The sequence below is a fragment of the Neodiprion lecontei genome, chromosome 5, assembly GCF_021901455.1.
Source record: "Neodiprion lecontei isolate iyNeoLeco1 chromosome 5, iyNeoLeco1.1, whole genome shotgun sequence".
In the NCBI taxonomy this organism is placed as follows: Eukaryota; Metazoa; Arthropoda; class Insecta; order Hymenoptera; family Diprionidae; genus Neodiprion; species Neodiprion lecontei.
The window spans coordinates 23430311-23448943 of record NC_060264.1 but is presented as its reverse complement, the minus strand read 5'-3'; the positions used below and the strand labels follow the sequence as shown (position 1 = coordinate 23448943).

Sequence of the window (18633 nt, the reverse complement as noted above, 5' to 3'; positions counted from 1 at the left end):
GATAGCTTCTGAATTTGGGCTTACACGAAAAATGAATTGATATAATTTATTGTAAACATGACAACTTTAAAGAATTTTAGATAAAATATACTTACAATTGCCATTAAATATTACAAAAATATTAAACTCACCGAGCACAAATCCTCGTCCTTTTTGTCCACCTTGTTCTCCTCGTCTTCCTCGTCCTCCTCCTCGTTCACCTCCGACCACCACCGACCACCGCCAACCACCTCCAGCGACCACCGCTAACCACCCCGAGTTATACCTTGAATTGTAATAAATAATCTTAGTATAAGAACACATCAAAAATATTGTGTAAGGATTAATATAATCAATTAATTAATTAATAATATAATAAATTTCATTAGCGCATTTATAGCTACTGAATTTCTGCTTGCGCGAAAAATGAATTGAAATAATTCATTGTAAACAAGACAAGTTCGAAAAATTCTAGATAGAATATAATCAAAATTGTAATTAAATATTATAAAAATGTTATACTCACCGTGCAGAAATCCTCGTTATCCTCGTCCACCTTGTTCTCGTCTTCCTCGTCCTCCGAGAGTCGCGATTAACCGGGTAGTAGATCTTGAGCTCAGAAACTACGCAGCGCTTGTCCCTGAAGTCGAGTTTCACTAGGTAACGGACCTGGAGCCCCGATAGTACGGAGCGCTTGTCTTAGAAACCGAGTTTCACCAGTTAGTGGAGCTGGCACGCCGAAACTACGGAGCGCTTGTCCTGGAACTCGAGGCGCACCAGGAAGCGGACCCACAGCGCAGGATCCAAGAGGTAGAGTAGCCGGTACCCGAAATCTGCGGAGCGCGATTTTCATATGTCCGCTCTACTGCGCGGTTGTTTCCAGACTGAGGAATTCGGCTAGCTGATTATTGTAGATCGATGACGTCAAGAGAAAAAAAATTTTGGGTGACGTCACTTTCTGAAAATCCGAACATCCAAACTTTGGTTTCGAACTTTAATACCATGTATGATGTATGATATGACGTAAGATGTATGATGTATGATGATATGATATGATGTATAATGATATTAGTGCTTACATTTCAGACAAGAAATACGAACTTTATCTTTCCTGCCGATTCCAGAGTCAAGCGTCTAGGCCCTTCATGGTCAACCATTGACTAAAGATATATTCTTCAGTTATCGGGTCAGCTAATAACGCTGCTGTGTTGCGACAGTTGGATGATACAAATTTTTGCTCATACCTTTCAAATATGTGTTAAAATACACTCGAAGTTTTAAGAAGCTTCGTTTTATCTCTCCCGAATAAAAAGAAAAGAATATTCTAATATAATTTGACCTTTCTTTGTTTATCACGTAGTGAATAGTTTTGAAGAATTACGACGTCCTCCGCCCTCCCTCGCCCCCGCCTAATCAAGGAAAGTCAACAAAAATTCCGTACGCGTAAAAAGGGATTGACAAGTACAGCAATAAGTCATGTGATTGTACAATTTTGAATCCGGTGTAGGTATTCGCTGCAATTTTCGTTCGATCGGAATTAACGAAAACGCGACCGAAGTGTGGCAGTTTTCTGTGCTTAATTTGCGTATATAAAATATAAGAGCAAGGTCGAGCTCCATAGGCGAGAGTTAGGTCCTCTCACCCATATAAGAAGTTTACTGACCTAGCGGGCGGCAAGTGGCGTGTTATCATGCGTGGGATTCTATGTATTTCCATGTGAAGGCACTCAAGTTTTTTCAGAGCGGGTGCAAGAGAATTTGATTTCAAAAGCAGAACTGATTATACCCATAATACGTGTTCCCTATCTGAAATCAGACGTTACTTGCAAAATCCAAATGACATCAGCATCATCCTTCCTCCTTTAAACCCTCCAAGTTTTGTATCAAACTTTTTCATGTACTATACCTCATTTCGTTCCGGAGATATTCATCTGGGTGATTTTACCGACCACCCTGTATATGTGTAATGCTTAACCTAAACTGATCTTCCCGTGTTGAGTCGCGTGGTATTCTAACCTCCACAAAGGACACCAGAAACGCGTGCTGATGAAGTAAAGCATAATCTCACGTGGCCTCATAACTGTTTGAACGGCGAACAATATGACACTGATGGACACGCCGCCGTCTTCTCCTTCTGTCGACGTAGAAATGGACGAGGATGAGCTGGTATACGTCGGAGATGCTGACGAAATCATAGAAGCCCTCGAACGAGATGAGAGAACCGAAGACTCCGAGGAAGAGGCCGAAAGCTACGAGGAACAACCGATTAAGGACGACGCTGCCTATGTTTTTCGTAACCACGAAGGTAAGTCTCCTTATGCTATTTGGCAAGGTTTGTTGATCCCGTAATTCTGACAACATTGATTATCGTCTACACAAGCCTTCACTCCGGTGTCCAGGGTCTATATTCTGCGGAGCTTTGAATAAAGATGGAACGCTAGCTGCGACCGGTGGGGAAGATGATAAAGCATATGTCTGGGAGGTTTCCTCGGGACGAGTTGTACTCAATTGCACCGGTCATTCGGATAGTGTCACTTTTACGGAGTTCAACCATGATGGGTTTTATCTGGCAACTGCAGATATGAATGGCATTATTCAGGTGTGGAAAATGAGCAACAGAATTCTTATCTGGGACTACAACATGGGCGATATGACGGTAGGCTTATTTATCACATTCCTAACTTTTTCCATCTTGATAAATGGTAAATTTTACATTGGATTGCTGCTGAATTGAAATTTATTGAACAAATTTGAAAAATTAAGTAATAGGAAATGCTTGCAATTGAATTGCAGCACAAAATACGATTTTACGGTCCTTCCGGTTATCAAGCAATCTCAGAATTAACTTCTCCATTATCATTGGATGGTTAAGTTTTCTTTATATTTCATTTATCTTGTAGTGGATGCGGTGGCATCCGATGGCTAACATTCTATTTGCTGGAGCATCAAGTGGGGTTTTATACATGTGGAAAATACCTAGTGGAGAATGTAAAATATTTCAGAGTCACGGTCAGCGGGTTGAACAAGGGGTTATTATGCGTGATGGTAAGATGATATCAGATATTTATCACCGCATCGAGATTTACCTACTTATATCTCTATAATACAATAACAGGCAAACGGATCACGGTTGGTTATGAAGACGGTACACTGAGAGTATTCGACCTGAAATCCGGAGCAGTATTGTCAACAATTTCCTCTGAATTTGGTCACAGCTCTACGATAACCGCCCTCGACTGTAACTCTGATAATAATCTGCTAATATCAGGTGGGATGGATGGAAAAACTATTCTCACTACTTCGCAGTCTGGCAAGGTAAGAACGCTCTTAATTTTTCATTCGGCTCGAAACAAAGTTATTAAAAAACTCGGTCCGTTGATTGTTCAAATAACAAATATCAGGTCACCCGTGTCCTTCAAGACCTGAAAACAAACGTCTCTGCTGGTGGCGACGAAGATGCTGAGGGAAACGAAGGAAATTGGGTGGAAGCGGTGTCATTTTGCAAAGATCCGGAGTATCCAGTTGCTGTTTCAGGCACAGTAAACGGACAGATATTCATATGGGACATCGCAAAACAGGTGGGTCCCAATGGTGAAGGTGGAATCGCAAGATTATTTGTCATTCGCTATGCCTAAATGTGGGATTTTCTTAACTCAGATGATTCGGCACGAGATCCAGCAGAGCAGTGGCATAAGCAAGCTGGTTTGGCACCTGAACACAACACGGTTGTATTCGTCGGGTCTTGACGGAGTGGTGAGATCGTTCGACGCAAGATCTGGTGAAGAGCTTCGCTCCTATACGGGACATCACGCGGATATTCTCGATTTGGTAATCTCTCGGTAAGAATCAATCAACGATTTATACGGTCGTAAACGAAAGCTAAATTAATTGACCGATTCGGTTTTATAGCGATGGAAAGACAATGCTAACCACCTCGGATGACTCCACTGCCCGGATATTCAATATCGGTGATCCAAATTGACACATCACAAAAGAGGATTTATTTCCCATTGATCACAAAAATGCGGGTTTTATCTTGGAGAAAACGATTTTTGATCGACATACGATAGAGGATAATTACCCGTGATTCTTTAATCACACCAATATAATTATCCTCAGCAAATTTCCACATGAATCAAGGATGGTGAAAAATAAATTGTATTATATTGTATACTAGATACTGAACAGTAAAGAATTATTTGTTAACTTAATTGTTACGATTATTATTTGCCCCATTTATGTATGATTTATAGCGCGTCAAAGAGTTGATTCCAGCATTTTTCAAAACTGTCAAAACTTTCAGTAAAAATTCAGTCTTATTTTTCGAGCAAAACATTTTTTCGTCCTAGTATCGTCTTGTATGGCCCTTTGTAGACTAATTGGACCCTCAGGAGCACAAAAAGTTAGCAAAGCGAGCAACAGACCAGCAATGGAAAGATTACAAATCTTTAATTTTTCGGCTGGAACTCTTGATCAGATGCTCGCACCGTATTCGAACTGTGTGCAATCGATTCCTCTCGAAAAATTACGTCGATATAGTGCACAAAGAATTAATTTAACCATTTCTTCAAATCGGCTAAATTTCAACTGAATAAATCCAAAGGGTTTCCTTGCTTTTGTGCGATTTTCAGAGCTCGCAAAGTTTTCGTCTGAGATTCGTTTTGCAGTGCTCTTATTCCACTAATTGGACCGTCAGGAATCAGAAAAAGACATCAAAAACAGCGTGAGTCCAACAGCAGTGGAATTGCCAACGAAATCTTTCGTTTTTCGGCTCTAATCTTGATATGTTGCTCGCAACGTTTTCGGACTGCGTGGAATTGATTCATCATGCGCAATTATGTGAATGCCCACATACAATGTAGATACATCAGTAGACCTGGGGTTCCCCTTTATTTTAATGATTAAAACTTGGGTTTATTGAAGAATCGGTATCGTCTTGACTAACATTAAGCTCCGATTCCTTAAGATCTACTTTCATCACAATTCGCAAATGAAGTGTCTTCATCTCGCAAGAGGCTGAGGAAGAAAGTTTTCCTCACTCGCATACGGGAATAAGTGCGATGCCTAAATAGCACGAATGGAAAGAATTAAGAAACGCGTGTAATCTAAACACTGCCTCCCGATCGAGCTTCGGTTTCTTCTTCCTCCTCGAATCAGTTATCATCATCATCATCATCAGGAATCCGCCTTGTGAGAGCGAGGCGGTCTGTAGGTCAGGCAGGTAGTCGTTGCATCCTCGTTCCTTCTCCGGATTTCTTCCCCTGGTGAGTTCAAATCGGGACGTCAGGTGGGGCCTCTCGTCCTCGAAGTATTGCCCCTGTTCTCGCTCACCTGCCGTAACGCGGTGCGGTCGTCGAATCGCCGTGACTCGCGCTCTCCATTCAGTCAACATTCAGTCAGCTATTTACCTTGCCGCGCCTCGCCTTACTCGCCTAGCACAGCGAGCAGCACGCCGCCACTTCCACCTGGCTACAGGTAGGCATAAGGCAGGCGACAGCCACAGTCACTTTCCGATCTAAACCGAACCTCCCCGAGCGAGTGTGGTGTTAATGTGCCGGTGACCGCGTACCCCGTACGGCCCGTTGTAGCCGTATAAGTGGTTAAAGGTAGACTTCGGCGTTAAAAACTGCTCGGATATTATTCTCGATCGTTTCTTTACCCTTGTTTCATTACAATTATCTTGTTATCGGCGAACCCTCGGTCTCGAGACGCGACGCGCGCCTTCTTAGCGCTCTACTTTTACGTAAATCGCCGCGACTTTAACGATTCGATCTTCCACACCTGTAATAGACGGTGAATATTTTGGGAATGAAAGGTCGCCGAGTACCGATCAGTGTTCTGCAGTGTGCCGCCTTATGGAGTCTTGGGATTTAGCCGATTAATACACCCGCAATTACTTACGCGTATTCAACAAGGTGAGCTAAGCATCTGTTACGTACAAATCGATGTTAATACATACACGTAATATTGTGGGAAGCGACAGGGACCTTGATCTCTGCACGAGACACTGGAAAATTACTACGGCGATCTGTATTTCATTTAGGGATTATACACTGATACGCCCGATTTTTGAAGCTCGGTCAATTGCTTTTTCAATAGTTTCGCCTAGATACACGATCGTGTGTATAGAAAATATTATATTTCTCATCTCTCTCACGCTCCGCCGCGTCTAGCAGGAATCGAACTCTGTAAGGCCTACCGTTACCGCTGACCGTTCCTTCCTTCATCGTGAATTCCCCATATATTTTTGCAGTCAATGACTGCTGTGCTGCTGCTGCTGCTTAATACCCTGGCTGTTGTACGGGATTCCCGATCGGGCGTATCGAGAGACTCGGTAAGCTCTCGCGCCAAGTACACTCGGAGAACAATTTTTTCAGACTCCGGTTTCTCTACCGTAGACACCTTTTTCCTTCCTCCCTACAGTACTAAACGGTGTATATATAGCTGCGTGCAAATTTTTTTGGTACAACAATTATGAGTATGAGTCATACATACCTGAGAAAAGTAATAATTAAACGTCGTGTAAAATTATCGCGTCGCCACGATCCCGCAATTTCAGTACGCATGTATACTGTGATGTAAGCATGTATACTATGCATTAGGTATGACTTATAAGGTACCCAGGAAACGCGGCATTCGGTCAGATCAGCTCGTTATGTCATATGATCAATGTTGGCACAGTTGCGCGTGTGCTTATAATGCACATACAAGTATACGATCCTTCGATATCTATTGGAGTATTTGTTAACCTCTGATTGCTTCAATTACTGAGATTTTCCATGTTTTTATAACAGTAACTAAACGCGCCACCCGATGTAGTGGTTGACCGTTTCAACCATCCCGATTCACTTTGAGACCTGTTAGCTGTATGTTTAATTACATTATTTTGAGCTCCGAATGTGATTTGAATGCCTGATATTCTCGAAATCCAAGTTTCGATGTGTATGTATGCATGTACATACCTATCCTAGGTATGAATTATACATTCACATCTACGAGTCGTGCTTAACTCGGGTCGCGCACGTGCGCGCGGCGTTACGTAGTACATATCAGGCTGAAGTTAGTAACGTTATTGTAATGATTTACGTTTCGAAACAATCGTTATTACACAGTTGCAGAAATGTCTGAAATGCAGTAAATCATAATAAGGCAAAACGTATTCATATTTCGAAAACTGAACTATTTCAAAGTCACTATAAACTAGCGAAAATCATCATGTTTCCCTGAATGTTTCGTGGCCTTAACGTTACTAACTTCAGTCTCATTAGTACCCTCCTGCACATACAGCCAACATGCAGACAAGACATATAATATATCCGATAAACAAGTGCATAGAAATATGACCGCACGCACTCGGATATACCTACGCGTTGTGTAAACAATACAACGAACTCTCACCATCCCTCTCTCGACGTGCAGAGTCACGTACCATGAAGATTGGTGATAATTAGCTATATTGAAAATGAACCGCGGTTGAGGAAGAGAGCCGCAGGAGGGTAAGCAAAAGAAAAGATCTGCAATTTAGTCCGGAGCACTAGACATAACGCACACACGTAAACATCGTCGTCAGCGAATCGGATGTGCGCTTCATTTTTCAGCATAGGTACAGTTGACGCGAATTATCGACTATCGAGTCTTATATGTATAAACGCGTAAGCGGATATAACCGACGACGATGGTGTTATCCAGCCGGGTTGCGCGGCTGTGTACACACTTACTGTACGTGTATAAATGTATACAGGCAGAATATCTAACCCACTTCGCAAACAGGTTTAAAGTTGGCTCTTATACCGTGAGCGCTAACGGTGATTGACCAGGATAACAACTCCCCTGTCTCGCCGCGGCGCGACGGGTCTCGAAGAACAGCATCGGTATGAGAAACGGAAAGGGGCCCGTTTGCGCACGTTAAATGAATAAAATATCTAGGTTCGATCTAGGTATTCTGCAGCAACAGCAGCAACAGCAGCAACCTACTGTTGTAAGTACCGGTGCAGGTTCGCGCGATAATTGCTTATGGTAATTACATCCCCGACGCCCAACACTGAAACACGTTGCACCTCGTGGCCGGTGATTGTTTTGCGTACGAGGCCGAATAGAGCACTCCGGGCATCGTATGCATGTTACGCGTACAACGTACAATACGTGCGTGTATCGACGTCCTCATCCTCTTCGACACCGTCGAAGTTACAGGCTTACAGTACACGCGCATCTTGAATTAAACCCGTGCCCGTTACAAGTCGCTGTGGGCTGTAAGATATGCCGCGGGAATGCGGGATCTATGTAATGATGATGGATTTTTATGATACTCGAAGGCTGCCTGATAAACAGCCTTGTCGCGTTACATACTTACGCTTGTGCCATAAATGTCGTTTTACTGCGCGTATTATTATAATACGTAGTATACGCACTTTTACGCGCTCGGAGATGATGAGGGAAACAATCGTGTACCAATCATCGTGAAATAACGTTATAGATTATTGTTTCAGGTGGCGGGACAGCGGCCAAGATTTGAGAGATGGTCATCGTCACGCGGGTAGGTTGACCCGACGTTGTGTACAAATTATTCACTCCATTTGTTTATTATCTGATTCGCTCCGTTTTATGCATTATATCATGCAGCTATACGTGTACATTGATTTCTGTGGATTATTGGCCCATTGAAAAGAAGAAATAAAAAAATAAAAATAAACAGTGATCAGCCGAATTTGTAAATGGTGAATGCCGATCGGGCGTGGGCCGCAATGGCGACCTCCGCAGCAGTTCCGAGCGCGGAAGTGCTCTTCCGATGTTCCGGTGGCTGAGCAAATGGGCCGAGGAATTAACGAGGATCTTTCGCTGCTCGGACTGCTGTCAAGATCTGTTTACACGCCACTATTGATATAACTAGTATGATACGATACTGTGGAGAAAGATATGATTTACATCAGTTACTTGAAGCCTGCTCCGTTGATTATCAATTAACACCAATTGACCGATTACCTTTTCAATCGGCGCTCGCGCGAAACCTTAAAAGTTCTTAATTTTATAGGGAGATTACATATGGATCGAGCCCGTATCTGGAAGGGAGTTCGACGTAGCGATCGGGGCTCGCGTCGTATCGGCCGAGGGTAGAAGAATCCAGGTCAAAGACGACGACAATAAGGTATTCGCAGAACACCGAAATATTGCAGGTGGTAATCGTTGATCGGTTATTCATACTCGTTAGTTATCCTTGTTGTAGGAACAATGGCTGACCCCAGAGCGGAGGATAAAGGCGATGCACGCTACGTCCGTCCAGGGCGTAGAAGACATGATCAGCCTCGGAGACCTTCACGAAGCTGGTATTCTGAGAAATCTTCTCATCCGCTACAACGAGAATCTCATATATGTAAGCAGTTTTCATTAGTCTAGACCCATCTGTGAGATAAAACATTCCGCAGGTTTCCACGTAAGACGATGCTCCGAGTAAGACATAACGGTGCAATTCACTTATAACTTTATCACTCGTTTCATAAAGCAAACACATATCTTTGCTCAATGCTCGAGACGATTATGGACTAGGAGCGAGTCTTTACCAGGGCTTAAATATATTCCCTCCCTCCGCTGTGTTGCTGATAATAGACTAAATAATAAACTAACGCTGTGGAGTATCAAATTCGAGAGTAACCAGTGGGGCTCAATTAATAGTTTCACTGCACCCGAATGATCCTCACTTTCTTTTATAGACTTATACTGGGTCCATATTGGTCGCAGTGAACCCCTATCAAATATTGCCGATCTACACCGCAGAACAAATAAAACTTTACAAAGATCGAAAAATAGGTGAACTGCCGCCTCACATATTCGCCATAGGAGACAATAGCTATACGCACATGAAACGATATGGGCAGGACCAGTGCATTGTGATCAGGTACTTCCAAAAACTTACAGTTAAGCGAGATCATGAAGCCCGGGCGTGCTGAATTAGGGAAAAATTACTCAGGCCTTGATATTCCTTTTCTTTTTTTTTTTTTCATCCAGCGGAGAGAGCGGGGCCGGAAAAACTGAGAGCACCAAGCTAATACTTCAATACCTCGCTGCTATTAGCGGCAAACATTCTTGGATAGAGCAACAGATACTCGAGGCTAATCCCATTCTGGAAGGCAAGGAGATTCCGAATATGCTATTTCTTTACATATTATCATGCTTAAACTGTTCTGCTAAGCAATCGCTTACCCGATCAACCTTAATCGCTGTCTCTAGCATTCGGAAACGCAAAAACGGTAAGAAACGACAATTCGTCGAGATTTGGCAAATACATTGACATCCATTTCAACGAGCTCGGGGTGATCGAGGGAGCCAAGATAGAGCAGTATCTCCTTGAGAAATCACGCATCGTATCGCAGAGCACCGATGAAAGGAATTATCATATATTCTACTGCATACTCGCCGGGCTTTCCAGAGAAGAGAAGACAAAGTTAGAACTGGACGATGCTTCTACATACAAATACTTGACAGGGGTAAATATTGCATATTGCCGTTGATGATCTACCTCTCTTACCGTGAAACGAATGCGTATAATCAATTGCCATGCAGACTTTTATAGAAATCAAATCATTACCTACTTGATGATAATCTGAAAATTTTGGGCTTTGGAAGGGTGGAAGCATCACGTGCGAGGGACGAGATGATGCTGCAGAATTCGCAGACATTAGATCGGCGATGAAAGTCTTGCTGTTCACTGACGCTGAAATATGGGAAATCCTCAAACTCCTGGCCGCATTGTTGCATACCGGAAACATCAAATACAAAGCAACTGTCGTAGGTTCGTAAAGATATTTAAAAAAATAACCCGTATTATGTCAACAAAACTTGCATAGGATTCTTGTTCACGCACGTTACTTTTTGCATTTTTGTAGATAATCTTGACGCAACCGAAATACCGGAGCAAACCAATGTGCAGCGAGTCGCCAGCCTTCTAGGAGTTCCTGTTCAACCCCTGATAGCTGCACTGACGAGGCGTACGATATTCGCTCATGGAGAAACAGTGGTACGTTATACCTATAATTAATCAAATTTGGCCTAAGACGAAGACGAGATCGGCGGCTGCAGTCGCATAATGATGCTCAGTAATCCATTCCTTCCTTTAACCCGCAAAAGCCTAACGGCTCATGGGAATATACTCTATCGGGTATTTTGGGGGGAGGGGGTGGTAGTTATTACTATTATTGTTGTTGTTATTGTAACTACATTTTCTGAGTGGATATCCCAAGTACCTCGACAACAGTTTTCTGATCAACAGGTCTCCACGTTATCGAGAGATCAGTCAGTCGACATCCGCGATGCTTTTGTAAAAGGCATTTACGGCCGACTGTTCGTTTTGATCGTGAAGAAGATAAACGAAGCGATATACCGGCCGAAGAATATGGCGAGAAGCGCCATCGGAGTGCTGGATATATTTGGCTTCGAAAACTTTAATCACAACAGCTTTGAACAATTCTGCATAAATTACGCCAACGAGAACCTTCAGCAATTTTTTGTTCAGCACATATTCAAGCTCGAGCAGGAGGAATACAACCACGAGGGCATCAATTGGCAGCACATCGAGTTTGTTGATAATCAGGATGCTCTCGATCTGATAGCCATCAAACAGCTAAATATCATGGCCCTGATAGACGAGGAGTCGAAATTTCCCAAGGTAAGGCACAAGAATCGGCTCTTTCGCCTTTCTCCTTCACAACGGACATTGCAGCTTATCAATTGTATACCCGTGCTAAATTTCAGGGAACCGACCAAACGATGCTGGCTAAAATTCACAAAACCCACGGCAGTCATCGTAACTATTTGAAGCCAAAATCGGATATAAACACGTCGTTTGGTCTGAACCACTTTGCTGGCGTCGTTTTCTATGATACTCGAGGTTTCCTGGAGAAGAACAGAGACACTTTCAGCGCCGATTTACTCCAGCTTATTCACATATCAACAAACAAATTTTTGCAAGTCTGTTTCGCCGAGGACATCGGAATGGGTTCAGAGACGCGCAAGAGGGCTCCAACACTGTCGACCCAGTTTAAAAAGTCGCTGGATGCTCTAATGAAAACCCTGTGCAGTTGCCAACCGTTTTTCATAAGGTGCATCAAGCCGAACGAGTACAAAAAGCCAATGGTAATTAACAAAACGATTCTTTCATACTCTATTATTTGACCAAGTACAAACAAGTTACTCTCATCTCCACGTATTTTGCAGATGTTCGACCGAGGTCTTTGCTGTCGTCAATTGAGATACTCGGGCATGATGGAGACCATCAGAATACGAAGAGCTGGCTACCCAATCAGACATTCCTTCAACGAATTTGTCGAAAGATATAGGTTTCTCATAGCCGGCATCCCTCCAGCTCACAAGGTCGGTATGATCGTAAACGAGTAGTTGAGAACGTATATTCTTTAATGACCCCATCGAAGAATATAGCCCTCGAATGTCCGCACACGTGTTTAAATCGTTGCAGACCGAATGCCGAGCTGCAACATTTAGGATATGTCAGGCGGTGCTTGGGAGATCTGACTATCAGCTGGGGCACACCAAAGTCTTCCTAAAGGACGCGCACGACTTGTTCCTCGAGCAGGAACGGGACCGCGTACTCACGCGCAAAATACTGATTCTGCAAAGGAACATTCGTGGTTGGGTATATAGGCGGAGATTCCTACGGATGCGGGCTGCTGCTGTCAAGATCCAAAAGTGCTGGAGGGGCTACGCCCAGCGGCAGAGATACAAGCGAATGCGCATCGGGTATATGCGGCTTCAGGCTCTTATTCGGTCGAGGGTTCTATCCCACAGGTTCCGACACCTAAGGGGACACATCGTCGGGCTGCAGGCACATGCGAGGGGTTACTTGACACGCAGAATGTATCGCAAGAAGATGTGGGCTATCGTTAAGATCCAGGCTCACGTCAGACGGATGATAGCTCAGCGGAGGTTCAAAAAGCTTAAATACGATTATAGGCATCATATTGAAGTGCTGAGGCTCCGCAAGAAGGAAGAGAAGGAGCTCAAAGACCAGGGTAACAAAAGGGCCAAGGAAATCGCCGAGCAGAACTACAGGGTAATGTCATATTTTCCTCCTATTCAGAGCGGGCCCGATACGAGGTGCGATTTATTAAACCTTAATTTCTATCGCGCAGGAGAGAATGCAAGAGCTGGAGAGAAAGGAGATTGAGATGGAGATAGAGGATAGGCGACGAATGGAGATTAAGAAAAACCTCATAAACGACGCGGCGAAGAAGCAGGACGAGCCAGTCGATGACAGCAAGCTAGTTGAAGCCATGTTCGATTTTCTTCCAGACTCGAGTAGCGAGGCCCCGACTCCGGCCAGGGAAACCTCTGTCTTTAACGTGAGACTGAATCTATAATAGCGAATCCGATTTACAATAAAATAGTGCGCCGCAAAATGCGTTGAAAGTGAATGTTGTACCAAGTGGAACAAAATCGGGCAATAGTAAGAATTCTTTGCCCTGAATTGACAACGATTTCTTACTCAGGATTTACCAGCGCCGAAAGCCGATCAGCACGAAGTGATCAGCCCCATCCAAATGCCATCCGAGGATGAGGAGGATCTCTCGGAATACAAGTTCCAGAAGTTCGCCGCCACCTACTTCCAGGGAAACATCACTCATCAGTACTCCCGGAAGCCGCTCAAGCATCCGTTGCTGCCGCTGCACACGCAGGGAGATCAATTGGTAAGCAATAACCCGATGATTCTCGGTAAACAAAATATTTTATCCTTAATTATTTCCTCCAGGCTGCTCAAGCTTTGTGGATAACGATATTACGATTCACCGGAGACCTGCCCGAGCCCCGTTATCACACGATGGACAGGGACAACACGTCTGTTATGTCAAAGGTGACGGCGACGTTGGGGCGAAATTTCATACGCAGCAAAGAGTTCCAGGAGGCGCAAATGATCGGAATGGATCCCGTGAGTTGTATATTTTTTCGGTATCGGCGATGGGGCTCTAATATGATGGAACACCGTATTTCAAAACTATCTTAAATTCTAATAATAAGCCCTAACGTATATCCCTCTCTAGGAGACGTTCCTAAAACAAAAGCCTCGTTCGATTCGGCATAAGCTCGTGTCGCTGACCCTAAAGCGAAAAAACAAACTTGGTGAGGACGTGCGTCGGCGTTTGCAAGACGACGAGTACACGGCGGACAGCTATCAGTCTTGGCTTGAGGCGAGGCCAACGTCGAACCTTGAAAAACTCCACTTTATAATCGGTCACGGTATCCTGCGCGCCGAATTGAGAGATGAAATTTACTGTCAGATATGCAAGCAGCTTTCCAATAACCCGTCCAAATCATCGCACGCCAGGGGTTGGATTCTCCTGTCTCTCTGCGTCGGCTGCTTTGCGCCGTCGGAAAAGTTCGTGAGCTATTTACGCGCATTCATCAGAGAGGGACCACCCGGATACGCGCCCTACTGCGAAGACAGGCTGAAAAGAACATTCAACAACGGAACTAGAAACCAGCCGCCGAGCTGGCTCGAACTCCAGGCGACAAAGTCGAAGAAACCGATAATGTTGCCGATCACCTTCATGGATGGCAATACCAAGACGTTGCTGGCCGACTCAGCGACGACCGCCAGGGAGCTATGCAACCAGCTTTCTGACAAAATATCCTTGAGGGACCAGTTCGGTTTTTCTCTGTACATCGCGTTGTTTGACAAAGTCTCGTCCCTTGGTAGCGGCGGAGATCACGTGATGGATGCGATATCTCAGTGCGAACAGTATGCCAAGGAGCAAGGGGCGCAGGAGAGAAACGCGCCTTGGAGGCTTTTCTTCAGGAAGGAGATATTCGCCCCGTGGCACGAACCCACCGAGGATCAGGTCGCCACCAATCTGATATATCAGCAGGTCGTTAGAGGCGTGAAATTCGGGGAATACAGGTGCGACAAGGAGGAAGACCTCGCCATGATAGCTGCCCAGCAATACTACATCGAATACTTCACTGACATGAACGTTGACAGACTTTTCACCCTGCTACCAAACTACATACCGGATTACTGCCTTACGGGTGTTGATAAGGCTATAGACAGGTGGGGACACCTCGTTGTTCAAGCGTATAAAAAGGTAACGTTCGCTTCGTTGGTGGTGATAATTTAGATTCATTTCCTTCGTTTACGGAGAATTTAATCCTGACATATTTTTTGTTTTATCAGAGTTATTACTTGAAGGAGAAGGTACCCTCGATTCGCGTGAAGGAGGACGTTGTCAGCTACGCTAAGTTCAAGTGGCCTCTGCTCTTCTCGCGATTTTACGAGGCGTATCGAAATTCCGGACCAAACTTGCCTAAAAACGACGTTATTATAGCCGTTAACTGGACCGGTGTCTATGTGGTTGACGATCAAGAAAAAGTGCTCCTGGAGTTATCCTTTCCCGAAATCACCACCGTATCTAGTCAAAAGTAAATTATCTGCTCTACGGAATGCAGCGACATCAACATATTGCATCTCTGTCCAACGATACGGATAATCGTTTACTTACAATTTGTCCTTTATTTTTCAGAACAAACAAGGTCTTCACCCAGACGTTTAGTTTATCAACGGTGCGAGGAGAAGAATTCACATTTCAGAGTCCCAACGCGGAAGATATCCGTGATCTGGTGGTTTACTTCCTCGAAGGTTTGAAGAAACGCAGCAAGTACGTAATTGCACTGCAAGACTATAAGGCCCCCGGGGACGCCTCGTCTTTCCTCAGTTTCCAAAAAGGCGATCTAATCGTTCTCGAGGAAGAGAGTACGGGCGAAACAGTTCTCAATTCCGGATGGTGCATCGGTTGCTGTGAGAGGACCGGCGAGAAGGGAGACTTTCCTGCCGAAACGGTTTACGTTTTGCCATCCCTGACTAAACCACCGAATGATATCCTGGTAATGCACACCACACGCATGAACGTATTGGATCAGGTGCATTTTCATCCTGGAAGAAATCAGCTTTCTAATTTCATTGAATTTCTTCCTATCGCTGCAGGCACTATTCAGCATCGAAGGGCCGGAACATGGGCGCCGCCTTTATCCACAGCAAATGAATGGAGTGGAATCTCGAGAGAAGCTGCACACTCTGGCCGAATACGCAATAGATCATTTCAGGTACGTGTCGTATATCGCCCCAGAAAATCCTGCAACGATATGGTAATGCCACTCACTGCGGCACTTCCGAATAAAGTTGATTGGTAAATGTATTTCTCCAGAACACCGCCAAAGCGGACGATGTCGAAAGCATTGACGTTGACGACAGCACGCCGTGGTCACATTGACGAGTTATGGCGACATTCGAGGGATCCGATAAAACAGCCACTGCTGAAGAAACTGATATCAAAGGAGGAGCTCGCGGAGGAGGCGTGCTTTGCCTTCAACGCCATACTAAAGTACATGGGAGATTTGCCAACGAAGAGACCGCGCATAGGTAACGAGTATACAGATCACATTTTCGACGGCCCGTTAAAGAATGAGATACTTCGCGACGAGATATACTGCCAGATAATGAAGCAGTTGACGGACAACAGAAACAGACTCAGCGAGGAACGCGGCTGGGAGCTGATGTGGCTTGCCACCGGATTGTTCACCTGCAGTCAAAGCCTTCTCAAGGTATTCAGAGCCGCCCGTTATTCGCCACGGAAGTATTTCGCCCCTTGAATAGCAGATTACATTTTATTACTTTCAAGGAATTGACCCTGTTTCTGCGGACACGACGCCATCCGATATCGCAAGATTCCCTGCAGAGGCTGCAGAAGACGTTGCGAAATGGTCAGAGAAAATATCCCCCTCATCAGGTTGAGGTGGAAGCAATCCAGCATAAGACGACGCAGATATTTCACAAAGTTTATTTCCCTGACGACACGGACGAGGTGAGTCGTGTTATTGTTGAACAAATTGATAAACTATCCATAAAACTATGGTTATAATGCAAATTTTGCCTTGCTTAAATTTTATCGCCCAGGCATTTGAGGTGGATTCGTCAACAAGGGCGAAAGACTTCTGCCAGAACATAGCACAACGTTTGAACCTTCGCTCGGGGGAAGGATTCAGCCTGTTCGTCAAAATTGCCGACAAAGTGATCTCCGTGCCCGAGGGTGACTTTTTCTTCGATTTCGTCAGGCATTTGACTGACTGGATAAGAAAAGCCCGACCATCGAGAGACGGTTGGTTATATTCTGTTTATCAAATTAGTATATTGATATTATATTATATGATTATATATAGATATATATGAGTTAAGAAAACTGTTTCTCCGGGAGTTGCCTAATATTTCGACTTTTAATGAACAGGTGTGTCTCCTCAATTTACGTATCAAGTGTTCTTCATGAAAAAGTTGTGGACGAACACGGTACCTGGGAAAGACAGAAACGCCGACCTGATATTTCACTTTCATCAAGAACTACCAAAGCTCTTGAGAGGTGAGACTGGAAAGTTGCTCAATTGTTCATATGGCTAAGGAAATACTTGGAGAAAATTGATTTATCATTTTATCGAAGCCCAGATAAACTGTATATACTTGCATGTTGCAGGATATCATAAATGTACTAAGGAGGAAGCCTCGCGACTTGCAGCTCTCGTCTACAGAGTAAGATTCGGAGAAAGTAAACAAGAATTACAAGCGATCCCGTAAGTATTTCTTCGAATGCACAATATTAAGGATAATATACGAACATCAACAACAACAACAACAACAACAACAACAACAACAACAACAACAACAACAATAATAATAATAATACCGTTTCAGACAAATGCTACGAGAATTGGTGCCCGCGGATTTGGTAAAGATTCAGAGTTCAAATGATTGGAAGAGATCGATCGTTGGGTCGTACAACCAAGACGCGGGTAATTATATGGCATAAGATTGATAATTTAATTTCAAAGTTGTGATATTTAAGCACCGGGGATTCATGAATGACGATACACGTTGCAGGAATGAGTCCAGAGGACGCGAAAATAACATTTCTGAAAATAGTATATCGCTGGCCGACATTCGGATCTGCATTTTTCGAAGTAAAGCAAAGTACCGAGCCAAATTACCCAGAAATGTTGCTGATTGCTATCAATAAACATGGAGTGAGCTTGATACATCCACAGACAAAGGTGCGTTGTGTCGATTTATTAAGTTTCTTAACATATCCGCTAAGTATTGTAATTAATTTCGCAGACTAACGCTAGTTTTGTTTACCCACCACCTTCCAGGATATCCTAGTTACACATCCGTTCACCAGAATCTCAAACTGGTCGTCAGGTAACACATACTTTCACATGACCATCGGTAACCTGGTGAGAGGGTCGAAATTGCTGTGCGAAACCTCTCTTGGCTACAAAATGGACGACCTATTGACATCGTACATATCATTAATGCTAACAAATATGAATAAGCAGCGTACAATGAGAATAAAATAACGTTTGGTTGAGAAGTTTATGGTTCGCAAAAATTCATTCCAAAAGGAAATATTACCGACAGTACGATGTATAACAACGCATTTTTGAGAATGTTATTTTCCATACTATATCTCGATATAAACCGATCGTATTATTAAGTGCAATTGTTTTTTTCTACCATGGTCTGTTATTATCACTATTATTATTTAGGATTTAAATCTATTTCGATTATGCAACTAAAATATAGTATATTTAATATATTAATCATACAACATGGAAA

The 18633-nt window shown here is 43.8% G+C and overlaps 2 protein-coding genes across 6 annotated transcripts; both read left to right on the top strand.

Annotated features, from left to right (window-relative positions):
* Nucleotides 1-1610: 1610 nt before the first annotated feature.
* On the top strand, nt 1611-4189 carry LOC107220808 (angio-associated migratory cell protein). 2 transcript variants are annotated; one of them, XM_046740388.1, is made up of 7 exons: nt 1611-2283; nt 2359-2634; nt 2879-3023; nt 3094-3293; nt 3380-3556; nt 3636-3817; nt 3888-4189. In XM_046740388.1, exons 1-7 carry the CDS (start codon nt 2191-2193, stop codon nt 3958-3960), a joined length of 1146 nt encoding a protein of 381 aa, XP_046596344.1. In that variant the 5' UTR covers nt 1611-2190; the 3' UTR covers nt 3961-4189. The 2 variants fall into 2 exon arrangements, with proteins under 2 accessions (XP_046596344.1, XP_015515033.2); XM_015659547.2 differs by having other exon boundaries at nt 1624-2283; nt 2378-2634.
* A 1169-nt stretch (nt 4190-5358) lies between these two features.
* Nucleotides 5359-18511, top strand: LOC107220819 (myosin-VIIa). 4 transcript variants are annotated; one of them, XM_046740360.1, is made up of 28 exons: nt 5359-5453; nt 8465-8511; nt 9007-9120; nt 9199-9345; nt 9683-9867; nt 9978-10099; nt 10200-10456; nt 10596-10761; nt 10856-10986; nt 11224-11634; nt 11721-12101; nt 12183-12338; nt 12442-13035; nt 13115-13324; nt 13472-13669; nt 13732-13908; nt 14021-15061; nt 15151-15395; nt 15497-15857; nt 15958-16076; nt 16178-16574; nt 16652-16834; nt 16927-17128; nt 17255-17383; nt 17495-17591; nt 17713-17810; nt 17899-18068; nt 18168-18511. In XM_046740360.1, exons 2-28 carry the CDS (start codon nt 8494-8496, stop codon nt 18372-18374), a joined length of 6516 nt encoding a protein of 2171 aa, XP_046596316.1. In that variant the 5' UTR covers nt 5359-5453; nt 8465-8493; the 3' UTR covers nt 18375-18511. The 4 variants fall into 4 exon arrangements, with proteins under 4 accessions (XP_046596316.1, XP_015515053.1, XP_046596315.1 ...); XM_015659567.2 differs by lacking the exon at nt 5359-5453 and adding an exon at nt 5473-5893 and having other exon boundaries at nt 11239-11634; XM_046740359.1 differs by lacking the exon at nt 5359-5453 and adding an exon at nt 5473-5893.
* Nucleotides 18512-18633: the final 122 nt, after the last annotated feature.